The following is an 18,555-nucleotide window of genomic DNA, read 5'->3' as shown; positions in this document are numbered from 1 at the left end:
ATTGAAGTAGCCCTTTTTGGCTATTTTGGGAACACTTTTAAGTAAGGATATGTCTTCCCCGTGCGAATGTTTGGCTCACAGTTAGCTTGTGAATCCTTTTTGGTGCGCCCATGTAATGTCCAAATGTACAACTTTTATGTGCATGGCATCTCTATTTGCAACACACATAGGACACAAGAGGTTTGAACTTGACACCTTGGTCGTCAATCCAATACCAAAGTTCTGTTGGTCAAATTGCCTAATTTAGAAGTCAAATTGTGCAGCTTCCTAATATTTGTTAACTAAATACATCATCCTCTGTTCGAGACCTCTATCAACCTCTGTCAATTATCATTGTTGTTGCCATTAATTCATCTAGCCTTACATCATGGCGAATTAGTGAATCCATCATGTTGTGTCATCCTTTGTGAAGCTCATCATTATTGGACCCCAACTACTCAATGTTGTCCTCGACGTATTCGAGGTTGCTCCACATCTTTCTGTTGATACTTGTCTCAAGGCAAAATATATAGTTATCTAGTGCTTGCAAGATGTCTTCAGACTCGTAATGATCCATAGCATGTGCACTCACAATTTTCATGTTTGTAATGTTCACACTATCTTGAACCAAGGTGTTCAAGTAGGATGTGACCTGGTCACTAATTGATGCTATTCTCCTTTCTATTCTTTTTTTTCTTTTCCCACATTTCATGATTTCGATTTGGATTAAATTTTTACTTTTCCTTGGCCCTTAGAGTTGTTAAATCTTACTCTAAAACCTACTTCCTTGAAAATTTGAGACTTCCTTAAATTTATTTTGGCTTAGCCAACCTTAGCTTTCCAAACAAAGTTGAGCTTGACTAACTTAGCTTTCCTTCTAAAACTAACCTAGCTTTGATACCATCTTTACCTTAGAAAGATGGGGCTTGTCTTGCCTAACCTAGGTTTAATACCACTCGAGCCCCGCCTAGCCTTGATGCCACTTGTCACAGGCTTGAAACTTTAGCTAAGATTTGTATAGTGCTTAGACTTGTGTATGAAAGACTAAGCAAGCCTATCTTTAAATATTTGTACACTAATGCAAAAGTGAAACTTGAAGAAAGAGAATTTAAGAAAAAAAATTATATTATTCTCAAGAGAAAAACAAATAATTAAGATCCTAACCAAATAACTTAAATGCTGGAATTGACTACTTGAACAGTTTGACTCTATTGCCTTTTAGTTTCGCAAGATCCTAACCAAATAACTTAAATGCTTGAATTGACTACTTGAACAGTTTGACTCTATTGCCTTTTAGTTCCGCAAGAGTGCTATTATAACATAGCTTTTTCTTAATTCTAATCAAACTCTAATTTTAGTTGTTTAGTACAATTAGAGTAGTTAATAAGAGATTTGAATAAATTAAAGATTCTATTCTTAAATAAAATATGACTAACTTAAAGTCCTAATGCAAGTAAAATAAATAAAAGAGAATTCTAACTCTATTAAAACTACCCTATGCAAGCAGTCTTACTTGAATTCGAACTCTTCATGCGTCCGAGTGGCTCGTGGCCCTCAGGGCGTGTGACGCTCTCGCACAAGGGCTTTTGGCATGTAGCTTGTGCTTGCAATGTCTTCTACGATGCGGGCCTCCTTGTCGAGGTCCATTGATGCGCTATTATCTTGCGTACTGCCCTCTATTGCGGCGCTATAAGGTGCACGACTGGCACGGGCCGTCCATGTGTGATCATCTGAGGGGCGGGCTATCGAAGTGTGCGGTTCTTTCTCTTGCATTCCACATTATGTTAAAATAAAATATAGATTATATAATTGTGCAAATTACAATATTGTGTGTCGAGACTATAAAAAAGGTTTTGAATGACGGGAACAAAACTTAGTGGCAGCTAGATGGCCAGTGGCATCAATGTTGACCTATGTCCATTGTAATTCTGAGATTTTACCCAATCTCAACACTGTCCATTATTAAATTCTTCAACCAACAATGTGCTCCACAAAATCTTTTTCTTTTTTCTTATATGTGTTTAATGTGCCGAAATTTTCCTTTTACTTTTTGAGACTAGAAAACCTATTTCTCTCTGTAAACTTTGTGGGGGTGGTGGAGTTTCTTTCTTCCTTGCTTTTTCCTGCTTATGTTCACAGGTTTTCAAACAATTACATTAACATTCAAGATATAACCCCATAAAACCAGCTATCCACTAAAAGATAACTCTATAAGCCCAAATTTTCAATTATATGTTTCTATTATTAGTTCTATCTCCTTTTATTTTTTCTCCCTTTTTGTGATAGTGTAAATATTATGTAAGAAAAAGGATTTTAATTTCCATTAACAACAAGCAAACTCTCCCCTTCTCCACACGTCTCTCTCTCTCTCTTTCTTTCTCTTTTTCTCTCTCTTTTTCTCTATATATAAACCTCACTAATCCCTCTCAAACCCCGCTAAGCTCTCTCTCTCGTTTCCTTTTCTTTCTCCCACTCCCCACCTCCATCAACTCTTGTTTTTCTCCTCATAGAAAGAAGAAGAAAATTCAATAAGAGAAGAGGAAGAAGAAAAACAATGGTGAAGTTCTCAAAGGAGCTTGAAGCTCAACTAATACCAGAATGGAAAGATGCCTTTGTTAACTACAGGCAACTCAAGAAACACATAAAGAAGATCAAGCTCTCTAGAAAAAAAAGACAACCTCCACCTGACCTAAGCCATGACTTTGGCCGGTCCATTTTTGACCCCATTCGTTTCATCGCCATGAAACTCTCAACCAAGTTCGTCAGCTCCAATAACAATACTGAGATCATTCAGGTAAGCACAACTATGACAGAAAACATCAATCAAAATTTCCTTCTTCTCATGTTTGTTGCACCTTTTAGGGTGTTTGGGCAAATGGGTACTAATCATGTTTGCATTTCTTCAATGATTTTGACATAAAGTTGTGAATTTTTATCTAGTGTTGAAAGGATGGGGAAGTCATTTTCGGGCTTTCCAATACTTACTGTTTTCTGGGGGGAGGGCCTAGTTTCTAAACTGATTCTCCGATTTTCTCTCTTCTTCTGCTTTCCGCTGTTATCCTTGAACTTCGTTCCTCGTCCTTTCTAGTCTTTTACTTTTGTTGCCCACGTACCATATTCTTATTTGCTTTTTCCTTCACAAAATCTCAGGTGAGGTTTGTTTTTTCTCTCCTATTCATATGAAAACGATTTCTTTTGCTCCATTTCTCACCGTCCGATCAATGGGTCCCATGTCAACGCCCCACGTGATCAAAAGTTGATAAATAAAAGCAAAGTTACTGCAACCCTTTTGTACCGTATGCCTCTTTGTGTACATGATTTAATCAACTTTATAGTTAACTTATACTAGACGATGGTTGATTGAATTGTTATAATTTTTGTCGTTTTTAGCAAACTTTGTCACCTCTTAATTTCTTGGAAAGCATGCCTTTTTTCTTTTCTGGAAAACTCTTGCTCTCTACATTCTTGGATATTTTTAGTATAATGTTGGCTGTATGCGTGAAGATACAGTGGAGTACAGTGTTGTTGTTCATGATTTATGGGGTACTTTATATTTTTTGTTGTTGGGAGTTTCTCATTTTGTCACGAAACCAAATACGAAACGGTTGCAGGTGCTAATGTCACGAATCTATCGTGAACAAGAGGAACAAAACCAACAACTTATACCCAAAAAATCAGTGAAAAAGACACCAAATATGAGGGAAGGTTGTTGAATTAATATCTCTTCTGATTTTTAGTTTCACGGTGTAGGTAAGGAGTAAAACCATGGAGGATGGTTCTGATGAAGAAGAAGTACTCTATCAAACTGAGCTTGTCCAACTGTTTTCTGAAGAAGATGAGGTATTTACAATTCTCTATGCAAACAAAACAGTAAAACTTGGAATGAAATGGAGGCCCCATTTTTCTATTTTTGGTTTGGTTTGGTTTTCCAGGTGAAGGAATTTTTCGAAAGCTTGGACGAACAGTTAAACAAGGTGAACCAATTTTACAAGGCTAAAGAGAGTGAGTTTCTTGAGAGAGGAGAGATTCTCAACAAGCAACTTCAAATCCTGCTAGACCTCAAGCAGATCCTCACCGACCGCCGGCGGAAGCCGAATGCAGGGATCATTGCACGTTCATGGTCATCTTCTCCCCGCAATTCTGATTTCTCAGGTCAGAGAGTTGGTTTGTTTGTTTTGCTTTCCTGATATCTCCGAAATGTGAACTTGGACTGGACTTCCCTTGCTAACCTGCTTTTATGTTAACAAGTCGTTTTCAATTTTGTGAGCTCCAGGGCAATATAATAATATTATTTTGTTTATAGAACATTGATCTAACGTGGCATGATATGGTTGCTTCTTGCACTAGTTTGGTGCTTGGTTGGTTCTGGCAAATTGGCAAGTCCATTGTCAACTGCCTAGCTCAATTTTATAACATAAACCTGAAGAAAAAAAAAGTAGGAAAGCTGATGAATTGTAACGAATTTCCCCAACATTAATCATCAAAAGTCTAGAAATTATAAAACGAAGAGAAATTTAATAGCAAAATCATTGTTTGGTCCCAATTGGGAACTTGATCTTACGATTTTTGACTGCGGTGGATATGCAGCAGTCCATGTCAGAAGATCATTGGAAATGCATGGAAAACTTTTTCCAGGGGGTCCAAGTAGGTAAACCAACTTGTCCAATGTGTGAGAGATATGGACAAACTGAAGCAATAAATATTGCTTTTCTGCTAAATTTATGGGCGATGGTCCACAGAAATTATTTCCAGAACTCTGTAATGGGAATGCTGGGAAAATTTGTCTGATTGTCTCCAATTGTCTGCTTTGTTGCGTATCTTATTTTTTGCCTATCTCACCTGAACTTCTTCAACTCTGGCCACGAAAAAGATATATCTATTAATTCATGTCTCATTTCCTAAGATCTGATTTCGTTGTGGATTATACCCTCACAGGTCATGTACAAAATTTTAATTCTGTATCGAGTTAAATATAACATATAATTGCTCGAATTTAACTCAAGTATTTGCATAACGAGTTTAAGTTAAGTCATATACTGAAGTGGCATGAGGCTAATTGTAAATAAATTGTGAATCAACTTGTCATGTGCCTGCCTTGCTTTAAGCAAGCCCTGAATCTTACATTAATTAACTCTAGCCAAACAAAACAAAATAGAAAGCAGTGGGACCTATAAATAGTGTATGCAAAAAAGATTAGCATAAAAGGGAAATGAAAAAAAGTTGAAAAATCCTTGGCATACAGCAATGTTCATGCTGTCTATGAGACGATAAAGGTTTTTGGTCTCAATAATACAACTGCCTATCTGATAGACTAAGTTTCGTACAAAATTCATATTCTTAAGAAGAACCCTTTTTCTCTGGTTGGTCGCTTTTGGAGAAACATATATGGAATACAAATCATACACTAAAAGAAAGAAGAATATATTTAGCTCATAGCTTCTGTAAATCAGCAATTTTTTTGCTTAATATGATCTTCATGCATGTTCTAATTAGGGTAAATTAATGCAGAGAGCCCCGCAGAATTGAATGATAGTTCAACAGAAACCTCGCAAACAGATGAGGTGATCGCAGCGTTGGAGAGGAATGGTGTGAATTTCATCAATTCAGCAACGAGGGCCAAGACAAAGAAAGGGATGCCAAAGATGGCCATGAGGATTGACATCCCAGCCACCACACCGACTCGCACCATCACAGCTGTTACATCCATGCTCTGGGAAGATTTAGTCAACAACCCCAAGAAAGAAGGTCCAACAGATTTCATTAATAGGAAGAAGATCCAATGCGCTGAAAAGATGATTAGGAGTGCATTTGTGGAGCTCTACAGGGGCCTTGGTCTGCTCAAAACTTACAGGTTTTCACTATATGTTATATATACGTGCTCCTTAATTTATGTTACTTGGATTCGTATCAGTGTTGTATGAACACGTATACGACACAAATATATTTAATTATATATATTAAATATGTGTTGAATACAAATTTTTTTAAAAATAAGAGCCTTGGCCAAGATAGAACATAACTTTATAACTTGAAAATTGATTGGTAACAAGGGATTAGTCCAAAACTTCAAATTGAATGGGTTTTGTCAGCTGTCATAACTGAAAAAGAAAGAAAAGGTAGAAGGGTAGAGCTGCATGGCAATTAACTTAACACACGTAAGGCTTCTTTTTTGCTTTGACAAGTACAGCTTGGTGATAGTGATGGCTAGAACTTGGCTGTTTCTCTGAAATGTAGTCCAAATTTTTTTCATGGAGCACAACTTGTCGACTGTTACAAGGTCATGCACGCAAAGGCCTGTATGGTCTAACTGAGATTTCAATATCTAAAATTTTCTGAACCATTTGACAAAGGTCGGCTAGACGGTCCAATATAAGTGCTTTCTTTGGTATGAAAATCCCAACATTTAAACCATAAGGAGGAACTCAGACAAGAAAATTTTGATTAGTGAATTTGGTATAGGTTGTGGGGCCTTTTTAATAGTTGCCAGAAAGATGATGCTTCTGTGTTGATCAGATTCTAACATAAATGAACCATTTTTGGCAGCTCACTGAATGTGGTGGCTTTCACTAAGATACTCAAGAAGTTTGACAAGGTAAAGTGGTAACCTATCTGCCTTATTACCCGTGATTTCATATATTAAGGAATTCATTCTTCTGATGAGCAATATAAGTTCATTCTATATCATGAACTTTTTGAGAATTCAAGATAAATTAATGAAGGACATATTGTTGAAAACCGACCTTATGGTAACTATAATTAACTTAATGCTGCATTAATCCTCTGATCCCACCAACATCTATAGCAGGTACTTTAGTTGGTGCTGTTAGCTAGGAAAGTGAAATGGTGTATTTCTCATGTGAACAGGTATCAAACCAACAAGCATCAGCAAGTTATTTGAAAGCAGTGAAGAGATCCCATTTCATTAGCTCTGATAAGGTAAGATGGAGATGCCTTCTTTAGTACGACAATTGAATGAATAAAAAACAATCGCTTGGTCATAATATGGTAATGTGCATAACATAAAAAAGCGTCCTTTTCCACTACCTAATATTTTGAGCAGAAAAAAGTTTGGACCATGGATTGTGTAATCAGACCACTCGTATTATTGCTTTATTAATTTAGTGAGTAACTTTACTTATGATAATGATATTGAAGTCTCATTTACTGCTATTTCTTACCTTTTTGTGAGATTATTGGAGAATGGGATCAGATATATGTATATGGTTTCTAAAAGTCATAATCATGAATTTATATTTGGTGTGGTAAGGTTGTTAGACTAATGGATGAAGTGGAGTCCATATTCACAAAGCACTTCGCCAGCAATGACAGGAAAAAGGCAATGAAGTTCTTGAAACCACAGCAGCAGAAAGATTCTCACATGGTCACCTTTTTTGTTGGTAACTTCTCTTTTCTCTCTCCATGAAATCGGAAAAATGGGTTTACCACTGCATTTTCCAATTTAAAAATCATATTTATGCTTAGTTGGTTGTGAAGTGCCTTAATGCACTTAAACATTTGATTTATACTGTTTGCAGAAAAGAAACAATGAGCTGCAAAATACTCCAGGTGACAAAGTCTATAAGCACTGTCATTTCGGTCCAATGACTGATAAATTATAATACTGACATTCTATGAAGAGCATCATTGCTTTTTTTTCCTAATGACAATAACATCATCACTTTATACTGTAAAATTCAGCTTGAATGATGTGATTAGTCAGTTGGCCAACAGGCCAAGATAACCATTACTTTAATCCTCTATCAAACACAAAATTGTCAGTCACAGAACCTTTAAATGGAACTAAATGATGGTCGGTAATATGATTTATCAATAATATAATAGGCGCCTGGGGCCCAAAAAGCAGTGAGGCTGACATTCAAGAAATTTTTATTTGGTCACTGGTTCACTGAATTTCCTCCTTTTTTACTTTTGTGTGTTGCAGGATTGTTTACAGGTTGTTTTGTGTCACTGTTCAGTGTGTATATAATATTGGCACACTTGTCTGGTATATTCTCACCGAGCACAGGGACAGCTTACATGGAAACTGTCTACCCTGTTTTCAGGTGCTCTTATTACATTTGCCTCTCTATAATTTTTACCATTTTAACTTTTCATGTAGTTTCAATTACCACATGTATATAATCAATTGATTAACCAGAAATTAAATGTACAAAGGGGTTGTGCAACAGAACAGACCCTAGAGCCAAGCCTACTGAAATGAATATCAAGTCTGATTTTACTATTATTAGTTATGGGATATCAAGATTGGTTGTAGTTATTAATTGGAAATTTTCACTTTTGTGCAGTGTATTTGCATTGTTAAGCTTGCACTTGTTTTGTTATGGGTGCAACTTGTTCATGTGGAAGAACACAAGAATAAACTACAACTTCATTTTTGAGTTTGCACCAAGCACAGCCCTTAAATATAGAGATGCATTCCTCATTTGTACCACTTTCATGACTTCTGTGGTTGGGGCTATGGTCATCCACCTCCTATTAAGGGCCGGTGGCTTTTCTCCAACTCATGTTGACACTATTCCTGGAATTCTCCTCCTGGTTGGTTAAACTGCAACCCCACTGGCTTTTCCATGCTCATAATTATTTTGTTAAGAAAACTGAAGCATGACTTTTTACTGATTTTCAGATTTTCGTTGCCCTCCTGGTATGCCCATTTGACATCTTCTATAAGCCAACTCGCTACTGCTTCCTTCGTATAATACGTAACATAATATGCTCTCCATTTTATAAGGTACATATAATTGCATACTTATAGCCATTAGAATTGGTTTAATTTGCATGAAGTTTCAGAAACTGCAACTGAGCATTTTGTTGCTTTGGCTTATTTTACACGGACTCAGGTCTTGATGGTGGACTTTTTCATGGCTGACCAACTTACTAGTCAGGTAACTATTTTGATGGCAATCAATTTACACTAAGACAGAACAGATTTAGCAGTCATTACAGAATTATCAGTTTCATTTTCTCTTCTAACCAATTACATTTCATCATCAAACATTATCTCTTTTGTATTACAGATTCCACTGCTAAGACACTTGGAATCAACAGCCTGCTATTTTCTTGCCGGAAGTATCAAAACCCACCAATATGCAACATGCAAAAACGGAAAGATGTACAGACAGCTTGCTTATGTCATCTCGTTTTTGCCATATTATTGGCGTGCCATGCAGGTAAGACTTCAAGGAACCCCTCGCATTTATTTGTTGATTTCCATGGAGTTGCACAACTAGCAGTCAACACATTGCATTGCATCAGTTTCTTAGTTTTTTCAATTATTCTTGCCCAACTAACACCCTTTTTTCCAATTTACTTTCAAGTGTGCAAGAAGATGGTTTGACGAATATGACCTGGACCACTTGGCTAACATGGGGAAGTATGTTTCGGCCATGGTGGCAGCTGGTGCCAGGCTAACATATGCTACACAGAGCAACCACTTCTGGTTTGCTCTAGTCTTGGTGACTCAAGTTGTGGCCACAGTTTACCAATTATATTGGGATTTCGTTAAGGATTGGGGGCTACTTAATCCTAAGTCCAAAAACCCTTGGCTTAGAGATGAACTAATTCTAAAGAACAAGAGCGTTTACTACCTGTCCATTGTGAGTTATCCCTTACCGAGTCAATTTTAGTACCACTTTTCCAGAATATCTTTTTCCATAAAAGTTCTTAATAACACAAATCTTTTATTGTAGGCCTTGAATGTTGTTCTAAGAATTGCTTGGGTAGAGAGCATCATGCGGTTTCGCATCAATCCAGTTCAGACACATTTGCTAGACTTCTTCTTGGCTTCCCTAGAGGTCATCCGACGAGGGCATTGGAATTTTTACAGGTAATTTTCTATCCCACTTTCAAAAACAAGCTATATGTTCTTAAATGAAGTCTTCTAATACTTGAGAAACTGTTACTGATCAGGTTGGAGAATGAACATCTAAACAATGTTGGCAAGTACCGGGCAGTAAAGGCTGTTCCATTGCCATTCCGTGAGACAGACTCTGACGGCTGATCAGATCGTTAAATTGAGGAAGTCCCTGACAAGCTGACACAGAGGGCAACTGATACCTTCGGCAGTTCGTGTCACCATATACTAAAAGATTCCAGGGATCCACATTCTGTTTAAACAGTGTGGAAGATCTCCTCCCTCATCATCAACCATCAAGCACAAATCCAATGCAAATCGTAGAGCTCCAAGTGAAAGAAAACCAGCATCAAATGGAAATTAATCTTATCCACTTTGAATATGGTATTCTAACTTGGATTTGCTGATATCTGAATCAATCTGATCTCTTAGTGAATAGCCAAAGGCATTTTTTTCCCTCTATTCTCTGTTGGATAATGAAGAATGAACTTTTAATATGTGTTTTGAAGCTTGAAATGTATATTAGTCAGTCTGTATAATGATGGGAACGATTGATGTATGAAGCAAGTGCTCCAATCCAACATCAAGCACCATAAATTTTCTAATTGAACCAATTTGTACAGCTTTCCAAATTATTGTTAATCAAATTATTATCTCATTCCTTAATGAATGCACAAAAATATGCAGTAATAAGAGCAGTTTCATGCATAGTTGTTTCTATGTTGTAAACATCAGGGTATTGAAAGAGTAAGGTAATTAATACCCACCTTGAGCTGTCCTTATCCCATGCAGCCTGGCTAATATTTTTCAATAAAATTTAAAATTGAAAAAGATATAAGGAAAACCCGTGTCGAGGTCCTCTGCTTTCAGCTCTGCCCAGCTGTCTCCAAATGCGGCGGTTAGAGTTGGAACCCAGATGCAAAATCAGGTGAAACATACTAGTTCTGAGTTCTGACTCACCAAAATATAACCTTTTAGATCCCCCGCCCCCCCCTCTGTTTTTCTCTATTCATTATCCTGCAAAAGAAACTGTTTGGAAAATTTTCTGATATCTCTGCCCCTTAAACTATATGATTCAATTTAATTCAATAGTTTTTCTTTGTTTTGTTCCCCGCAAGTGAATTACATGAATTAAAAAGGTGGAAACATTTATTTGTAGATTTTAACCATTGTGTTATTCGTAGATGTTCAAGAATTATATGTTGCTATCATAGATTTGCAGTGATTTAGAGGATCTTATTTACTGGAATTGTTTTGTTACAATTTAACAGTTGTCTTCTGATTTATATGCTGGCTATATGTAAAGATCTTTAGGATCCTGAAAGCTGGAATTTCTATAGCAGAATTTATTGTTTATGGGTTTAGATTAGTTAGCGTAATTGCTATCAAGAGTGTCATAGGCTATTTGTTCTTAAATGAAACATTCTCTATGTTAGGCTATATCCCTGGACATCCTGTTGGAGGCTAGATGGAAAACCTCCTTGAATTCCTTGTGATAAACTCCTTATTTGCATGATTCTCTACCCTTTACTCCAGCCAGCTTGCACCTCAACCATGGTGAAAGTAACTATTTCTATAGGTGCCTGCTGCAACCCCCATCCTCCACGGTTGAGTTGCAATTATATCTCCCATTTTGATTGGAAAAAAAAAAAAAAAAAAGGTGCCCGCTGCAACCTAGCATTGATGTTCTCTGTATGCATCTGAGCTGTTCCCTCCATCTCCAAAAACTTTTCCTTGCCCTCTCTCTGGATGCTTTAAATTGTTATAACATTTTGACAAATAAAAGGTAAATATATCAATTCGTGAATCTTGCTATAAACTATGCTACTGAAAGCTTAAAAAACCTAAAGTCAGAAATTCTATGAGACGGTGGAAACTAATAAGAAAATCAAATCCCTTTCTGTTGTCACTATATGAGCAAGTTTTACAGACTTTACCATCCTCTCTGTTTCTTATTCTTCAGTAAAATGCAAGCATATAAACTTATAAAATACATTTATCGTCAATCTTCAGGCTGTTGACGAAGGATTCATAAACTTCAGAAGACTAGTTTTTGTCTTAAAGACTCTGCTATTCTCTTTGAAAGGCAATAAGCAGTGGACTGGACAGTAATCATGGGATTCACACCAATAGCACCAGGAAGAACACTTGCATCGCAAACAAATAATCCTTCTGCTTCCCAGCTCTCTCCATTCTCATCAACTGCACCTTCTTTTTCATTAATCCCCATCCTACAGCTGCCCATCTGATGAGCACTAGTGTGGGTGACCCATTTTTCTGCAGGGAACATTGGGCCTTCTACTGGAGAAACTGATTCTAGAAACTCCTCTAACTCCTTATTGCTTATCCCTTTACATCTGATGCTCTGCCCATCACTACGATGGGTGCCTACCTCAACTGCTCCAGCAGCTACTAAAATCCTCAATGCCTGTCTCAAACCAGATTGCATATTTTGTCTGTCTAATGCATCAAACTTGTAGGTTACCCGTCCCCCTGCATGAACTTTTCCAGATCCCTGATCCCTTATAATTGTTATCATATGAGCAGTTCTGGAAAAATTTAGCATCCTTCTTTTCATGTCAAGACCAGACTCCCAAGGGCATAAAGCAGCATATTGAGCTGGCCCTAGCGAAGGAGTTTCTATGATGGCTCGCACTTTGTTGTCTGCTGCTACCACCTTATGCACTGAAGTGATTATTCCACCCTCATATACTTTCCCCTTGAACTCTGAATCCGAGTCAGGAAAGTAACCCCAGGCCATTAGGACAGGGTGGAGATGAAGGTTTCGACCAATATTCCGATTCTTCAACCCACTAGAATGCATTAAAAGGGGTGTGAAAAGAGCACCACATGCTGATATTGTTACTTTGGCTTCTATATGCAGTTTCTTGGTGATATTTTTGTTTGAAGTTTTTGCAATTACTCCCAAGCATTTCAATTTCCTTTTACTGCAGATCTTGTTTTTCTCTAATATGAATTTCTCGGCCTTGCATCCTGTTAAAATCACTGCACCATTACTAACAGCATCTACTAGCCATGTACGATCAGTCCCTTTCTTGTCTCCTCTTCTGCAACCAAACCCACAAGATCCACAGTAATGGCTCTCTGAGGAATTCCGTGGCACATTCTCAACTTCAAGACCAAGATTTTTACACCCTTTCCGAAGTATTTGATTCTGAAATCCCTCCTCTTTACAATTTTCAGTGACACCAATTCTCTCGCAAACATTGTCCATGGCTGAAAGATATTCAGGGCTCCCAAAAAGTGGGAGTTGACAGTCCTCAGCCCATTCTTGAAGTATGGATTTTGGTGTTTTGATGCTTGCTGACCAGTTGATAGCTGAGCCACCACCCACTGTGGAGCCCGCAAGAATTAGCATCTGTCCGTCAATACTTGGAAGGATTCCACCTGATTCATATAATTGATCCATTGAGGGGCCTTCAAAGGGGGAATAATCTGACGGAGCAAAATAGCTCCCCTTCTCTAGGACGACAACTTTCAAGCCAGAACTGGCCAGTATTGCGGCTGCAACACCACCACCACATCCAGAGCCAACAATCACAGCATCACATTTGATCTTGTAGACGTTTCTTTCGGTATCTTCTGTAACTTGGAGGCCTTTCTGTGTTAGGGATTGGAGAAGGGTTGAGTCCTTTTCGTGCATTGTCTCAATCATTCCTTTCTGAAGAGGCCTCTCCTTGCTTACTTGCTTCGAGTTCTCAACATTGTCTACCTGATACCCAATAGCTTCCCAAGCTGGGTTATCATTATTTTCACCTACCTGCAGATCAAAATGGTTAACATGAGAAGTAGGATTTAGTCAGACATTCAATGTGCCAATGATGTGTTCAAAGATTCCCAAGCATCAGCATAGTCAAGGTCTGCTTTGCTGCTTTCATGTCATCCTTTCTTGTACTCTATAATTACTTTCTTGTTTTGTTTCCTATTTTGATGATTGTTGACACAAACCCTTCACAACCAATGACTAAACATTACTTTCTATCTTTGAATTGGATTATGTACTCCAGAATGAAAGTGAAAAAAGACGTGTTTGAACTTCAATTGAGTAGGATTTAGACCCAAGAGAAATTAATTAATGTGAATTATTGATCATTTATTTAATTATCTTTACATATTCAGAAGTAATTGCATAAATTATGGGCCTAAACCCTAATTCCTACCACATTAAGAATAGGCCTAAAATATTAAGGTTCGACATATCATTAAAATTCTTCTCCTAATAATTAATTTCTCTTATCTATGTCATCAAATGGAAGATATATATGATCCAAAATATTTATCCTCTTCTTCCATACATTGCGTAAAAGGATTTCACGTTAATTGGAAGCAAGAACAAGATTATGACTCAATTATTTAAATTAAATAATTGGCTGTATAACAAGTATATAATATGTTAAAGAAAATGATTTGTCAAATCTCTTGCGTTTGTCAACTTACCCATCAAAATAGAATATTCAAAGTTTGAAAAGTTCATGCATGGAAACTTGAGCAAATTATAATTAAATTAATAGATAATTATATTTCTAATTATAATTCTAGATGTCTAAAAGTCTGAATATGATTTGATAGTTTGTCAATCATAAGAGGGAAAATACAAGAATTAAATCAGATTAATGTATGGTTTCGTGATGAAATTGGGTCTTTACCTAAGAAAATTATATCTTAACTAGAATTGGACAATGGACGACAAAGTCAACTACTATATATTCATCCTTTCTTATGTTATTTTCTTTTTCCTTTTCCCTCTCTCAGCCTCAAGCTCAACATCATGCATCTTAATTATGGGTAGTTTCTGGTCCATTCCAGCAAGATTTTTAATGACTTCACCTAATTTTCCTGTACATTAATTTAGCCCACTTTACATTCATAGGACGCATGTCTAATTACATCACCACAGTGGCAGCAGCCATAAAAACAATGAAAATGTTTTATGATATATTGAAGGTTTAGCCTAAATGATTGGTACCTGTTTTAGGAGGAAATTTACCCGTATTTACCATCGAAAAAAGGACTCCAAATGGGAAAAGAACAGTGGTTCCCTCGTTGTTGGATCCAAACATGAGACAAAGAAAATTAATAGAGAAGGTCAAGGGGGGAAGCATTGGTTACCCGAGAGAAAAAAACGTAGAGGCAGGCAACTTTCAAGTAGATGAAGGCAATCCTGACAAGAGTGAAAAGCCAGCTCTTAAACCACATTTGCAGAACCTTTTCTCTGTTCTCCAACGGCATGCATGAGAAGTAATTGATGTAGGGCCATTTATCACCCAGACAAAGGGATCCACAGAGTAACAAGGTTCCCAGCCTGGTGGACAGTAACAGGAGTACAACCCTCAACAAGATCCGAGTTTCCATGAATGTTCTTTTGACCAGTAACTGTGCAACCTGCTCTCTCAGATTACAGAGGTTGAAATCAGATCAAATTCCAACTCCTTTTAAACTGTCAAAGAAAAACAAAAGTACCCTTCTAGAAAAGGGTACTTAAATTTTTTGAAAGTTGAAATAAAACTAATGGAATAGCTTTGTATTGTCTAAATTACTATCAACATCACTTCAGTAAAATTGTACTTAAACTTGAGAAACCATATATAAAACTATACATATAAACACTACCATTTATCTGTTTTGTAGCAACATATAAATGCATGAGAGAATTGCATAAAAAGCATAAGGTTTTGACTTCTTGAGATCAAACAATTGAATTTGCCCAAGTCTACTAATCATAATTTGCGGTGACGAATCGAACCAACGCAAAAACCAGAACAAGCCATATGCATATTCACATGTTTATCCAGGTGTGTGCACGAATACATGCCTGTGCATGTGGCATGAGTACGGTTAAAAACGAGGGCTAAGGAGCAAAGCGAATGTCCTTTTACCTCGTCTGGAATTGGGGATTCAGAGGCTGAAGCTTCCAGGAAGGACTGCACAGCCTTTCTTGGCTGGTTTTGCTTCCCTTCAAAATCAGAATTTGGTTTCAAAGAAGGGAATACAGCTTCACCGATGCTAGCCAGTGTCTGTACCTCAGCTGAAGATAACCCATGAGCGTATCTTCGCTTTCCTCTGTCTCTCCTCTCTCCATTCAACAAGGGCTGCTGACACTGACCTTCTCCCATTTCTCCCCCCCTCCTCTTTCTCTTTGTTGAATGGAGATAACACTATGATTCTCTTCCCTTTACGACTTCTTGTTTGTTCTTTTGCTTTATGTTCTAGACCCTGCATATACATATAGTGGAAACGTGGAGGGTAGTATTTGGATGTATAATTTCAAAGAGAAAAGCTTAACTGTAGTATGAAAATGAGACTTCTTTTATAAAATAAAACCAGACCATCTTTCTTGTGGCAAAGCATTAAAGCGTTAGCCTGCGTGCCACTTTCAAGGACCACATTAAGAATGCTCCACTACAACAAAAATGTATATAATAAATAAATAAAAATCTTCTCTAACCACTAAACATCATAACCACCCTATTAGTTCAAATACTTTAAATGCAAACCTTTTCCTTTGGGGAATTTTACTAAGCAGCAAAAGCAGCAGGGGAACTACTTCGGTCTCACAGGGAACCTATCTGTGCCTGCTGTTAACTTGTACCCGATCCTTAAGTGCCTTGCGGAAATATTAATAGCACGTATGCCAAGTTGGCTTTAACTACTTTGCCAGTTAGATAGTTGTGCAAGTAATTCCTAATCTATATCGGTCTCCTCTCCTTCATCCCTGAAGATCACTCTGGAATGATCCCCAGTTTGTTTCTATCGTTACCTATTTCTATGGGTTTGGTTAGAATTTCACCCATTTTTTCTGCAATTCTCCAGGGGGATAACCAGGGTACCACTCCTTATGGCCTGCAATGAGCCCTGGTCGGTTACTTTCGTATTCAGTGAGATCATTTATGCCATTGCTACCAAACATCAATGGCCAAACATCAATGGCCAGATTTGATTTAATGGTTTATTAATTGCCTTTGCGACGGTTACTTTTCTTATGTATAAATAAATACACAAAACTGGAAATCCCTCTCTGCAAAACTACTTTCCATTCGTATGAAAAACAAAACAAAATAGCAGCCCTTACCAATCATGTTGTCGATTCCCGGACCACAGTTAAGAATTCATACATGCAATCAGCAAATTATCAATAGTGGGGCTTAAGGCCGATTTGGTCAGTGCACGTCGCCTTTTTCATGTTAAGTGCCTGCCAGGGTACATATAGTTTTTTCAGACAGTGACCTCACAAACAATAAGGAAAAATAAATTATTGAAAGATTAATATAACCACCCTTACTAAATGATCAACTTGGTCTATTTCTCAAGGCCGTTGATCACAAGCCAACCTAGAGTTGTTAACAAAGTAAATTACTCTAAATATATACACACATACATATATATATATACATATATATATATATATATATAATAATAATATAATAAACCTTAGTCTAAGACAATACAAAAAAGGTAAATTTTCGTTTCTAGACCATTTATAAATTTAAAATGTAATTGATAGTATCTATGATCACAAGACATATACCTTATTGTCAACATTTAGATTACATTCATTTTGTCACCAAATTCAATGAAGAAATGTTTCACACCCCCAAAGTTACTTGCTTGAGAATCCAAAATAAAATTGAAATTTCCTTTTAAAAAAAAAAGTAAAATGTGAATTATATTTATATAAATATAAATTTTGCCCTTTGTCGTCCATTGTCTTGGGGTGTGGATCATGTGGTACGCACCATTTTCCGTTGCAGTGAGCTTCATTTAATGAGGGTTTCTCGCTCTAACCACACAGAAAAGGGACAAGAGTCTCTACTGAGAGAGAGATGTATGCTAGAATATTGATGAGGAGATATTAAAGAAATATTTTCATATAAATTTTATTTTTCTTGAGTTTCACCATTTTCGTACACGCAAGGTGATCCAATAAGTTCAAAAACTTAAAACGAAATATTCAAATGAGACTTTTTTTATTAAAATTAAAAAAAATTATTAAAATTTTTTTTTTTTAGCTTTTTGAGATGTAAAATTTTTAATTAAACTTTTATAATCAAGTTCTTTTAATATTTTTTTTTCAATTGATAATATAGTTAATCTATTTAATCTTTCTTGAGATATTGTTGATTTTAAATAAGATTTTATTAATTTTAGTTTTGAAAAACTTCTTTATTTTGAAGCAACACTTACTGGAATTGTTAACATTATTTTAAAAGCAATATATGCATTTGGAAAAGAATCGAGTCTTCTTATATGATTAAATATATCAATTAGACTGTTTTCTTCTTATATAATTTTTTTTAATATTTTTAAGTTTGAAAATAAATCTAAACCATCAAAATCAGAATAGTTGTTATACTTTAAAGAACATTCAACATTAAGGCAATATTCTTTCAAATGAAGCTCACAGCTTTATGAAGATAATAAAAAAACAGACTTGTTGTATATTCTTTGAAGAAAAATTGAAGTTAAAGAAAGAAAAAGCATATGAGAAAAGAAGATTTCAAAAATAGATATTATATATTGAAAAAAATAATTAGTTTTATATATAGGAAAAAAAATAGTTGTTGGAAATCATTAAATACGTTGATTGAAAATAAAAGAAATAAGTAAGAAAAAAATAGTTGTTGGAAATGATTAAATACATATAACTGTTAGTTTATTGAAAATAAGAGAATATAGTTAAGAATTAA

The 18,555-nt window shown here is 36.2% G+C and overlaps 2 protein-coding genes across 2 annotated transcripts; one reads left to right on the top strand and one right to left on the bottom strand.

Moving 5' to 3' along the window:
- The first annotated feature begins 2,411 nt into the window (after positions 1 to 2,411).
- On the top strand, positions 2,412 to 10,437 carry PHO1 (phosphate 1). The gene is made up of 15 exons (XM_018118842.2): positions 2,412 to 2,773; positions 3,730 to 3,819; positions 3,912 to 4,131; positions 5,488 to 5,830; positions 6,523 to 6,571; positions 6,844 to 6,915; positions 7,247 to 7,376; positions 7,922 to 8,042; positions 8,286 to 8,535; positions 8,624 to 8,728; positions 8,838 to 8,882; positions 9,015 to 9,167; positions 9,315 to 9,593; positions 9,687 to 9,823; positions 9,907 to 10,437. Exons 1-15 carry the CDS (start codon positions 2,534 to 2,536, stop codon positions 9,995 to 9,997), a joined length of 2,325 nt encoding a protein of 774 aa, XP_017974331.2. The 5' UTR covers positions 2,412 to 2,533; the 3' UTR covers positions 9,998 to 10,437.
- Positions 10,438 to 11,727: 1,290 nt separating this feature from the next.
- Positions 11,728 to 16,140, bottom strand: FAO3 (fatty alcohol oxidase 3). Its single transcript, XM_018119882.2, has 3 exons — positions 15,748 to 16,140; positions 14,981 to 15,253; positions 11,728 to 13,631 (listed from the first exon to the last, which is right to left on the bottom strand). The coding sequence occupies exons 1-3, from the start codon at positions 15,982 to 15,984 to the stop codon at positions 11,889 to 11,891; spliced, it is 2,253 nt and encodes a 750-aa protein (XP_017975371.2). The 5' UTR covers positions 15,985 to 16,140; the 3' UTR covers positions 11,728 to 11,888.
- Positions 16,141 to 18,555: the final 2,415 nt, after the last annotated feature.

Source organism: Theobroma cacao, chromosome 4 (assembly GCF_053813885.1).
Source record: "Theobroma cacao isolate CCN51 chromosome 4, ASM5381388v1, whole genome shotgun sequence".
In the NCBI taxonomy this organism is placed as follows: Eukaryota; Viridiplantae; Streptophyta; class Magnoliopsida; order Malvales; family Malvaceae; genus Theobroma; species Theobroma cacao.
Note: the sequence above shows the minus strand (reverse complement) of the source record. Positions and strands in the feature narration are given on the sequence as shown.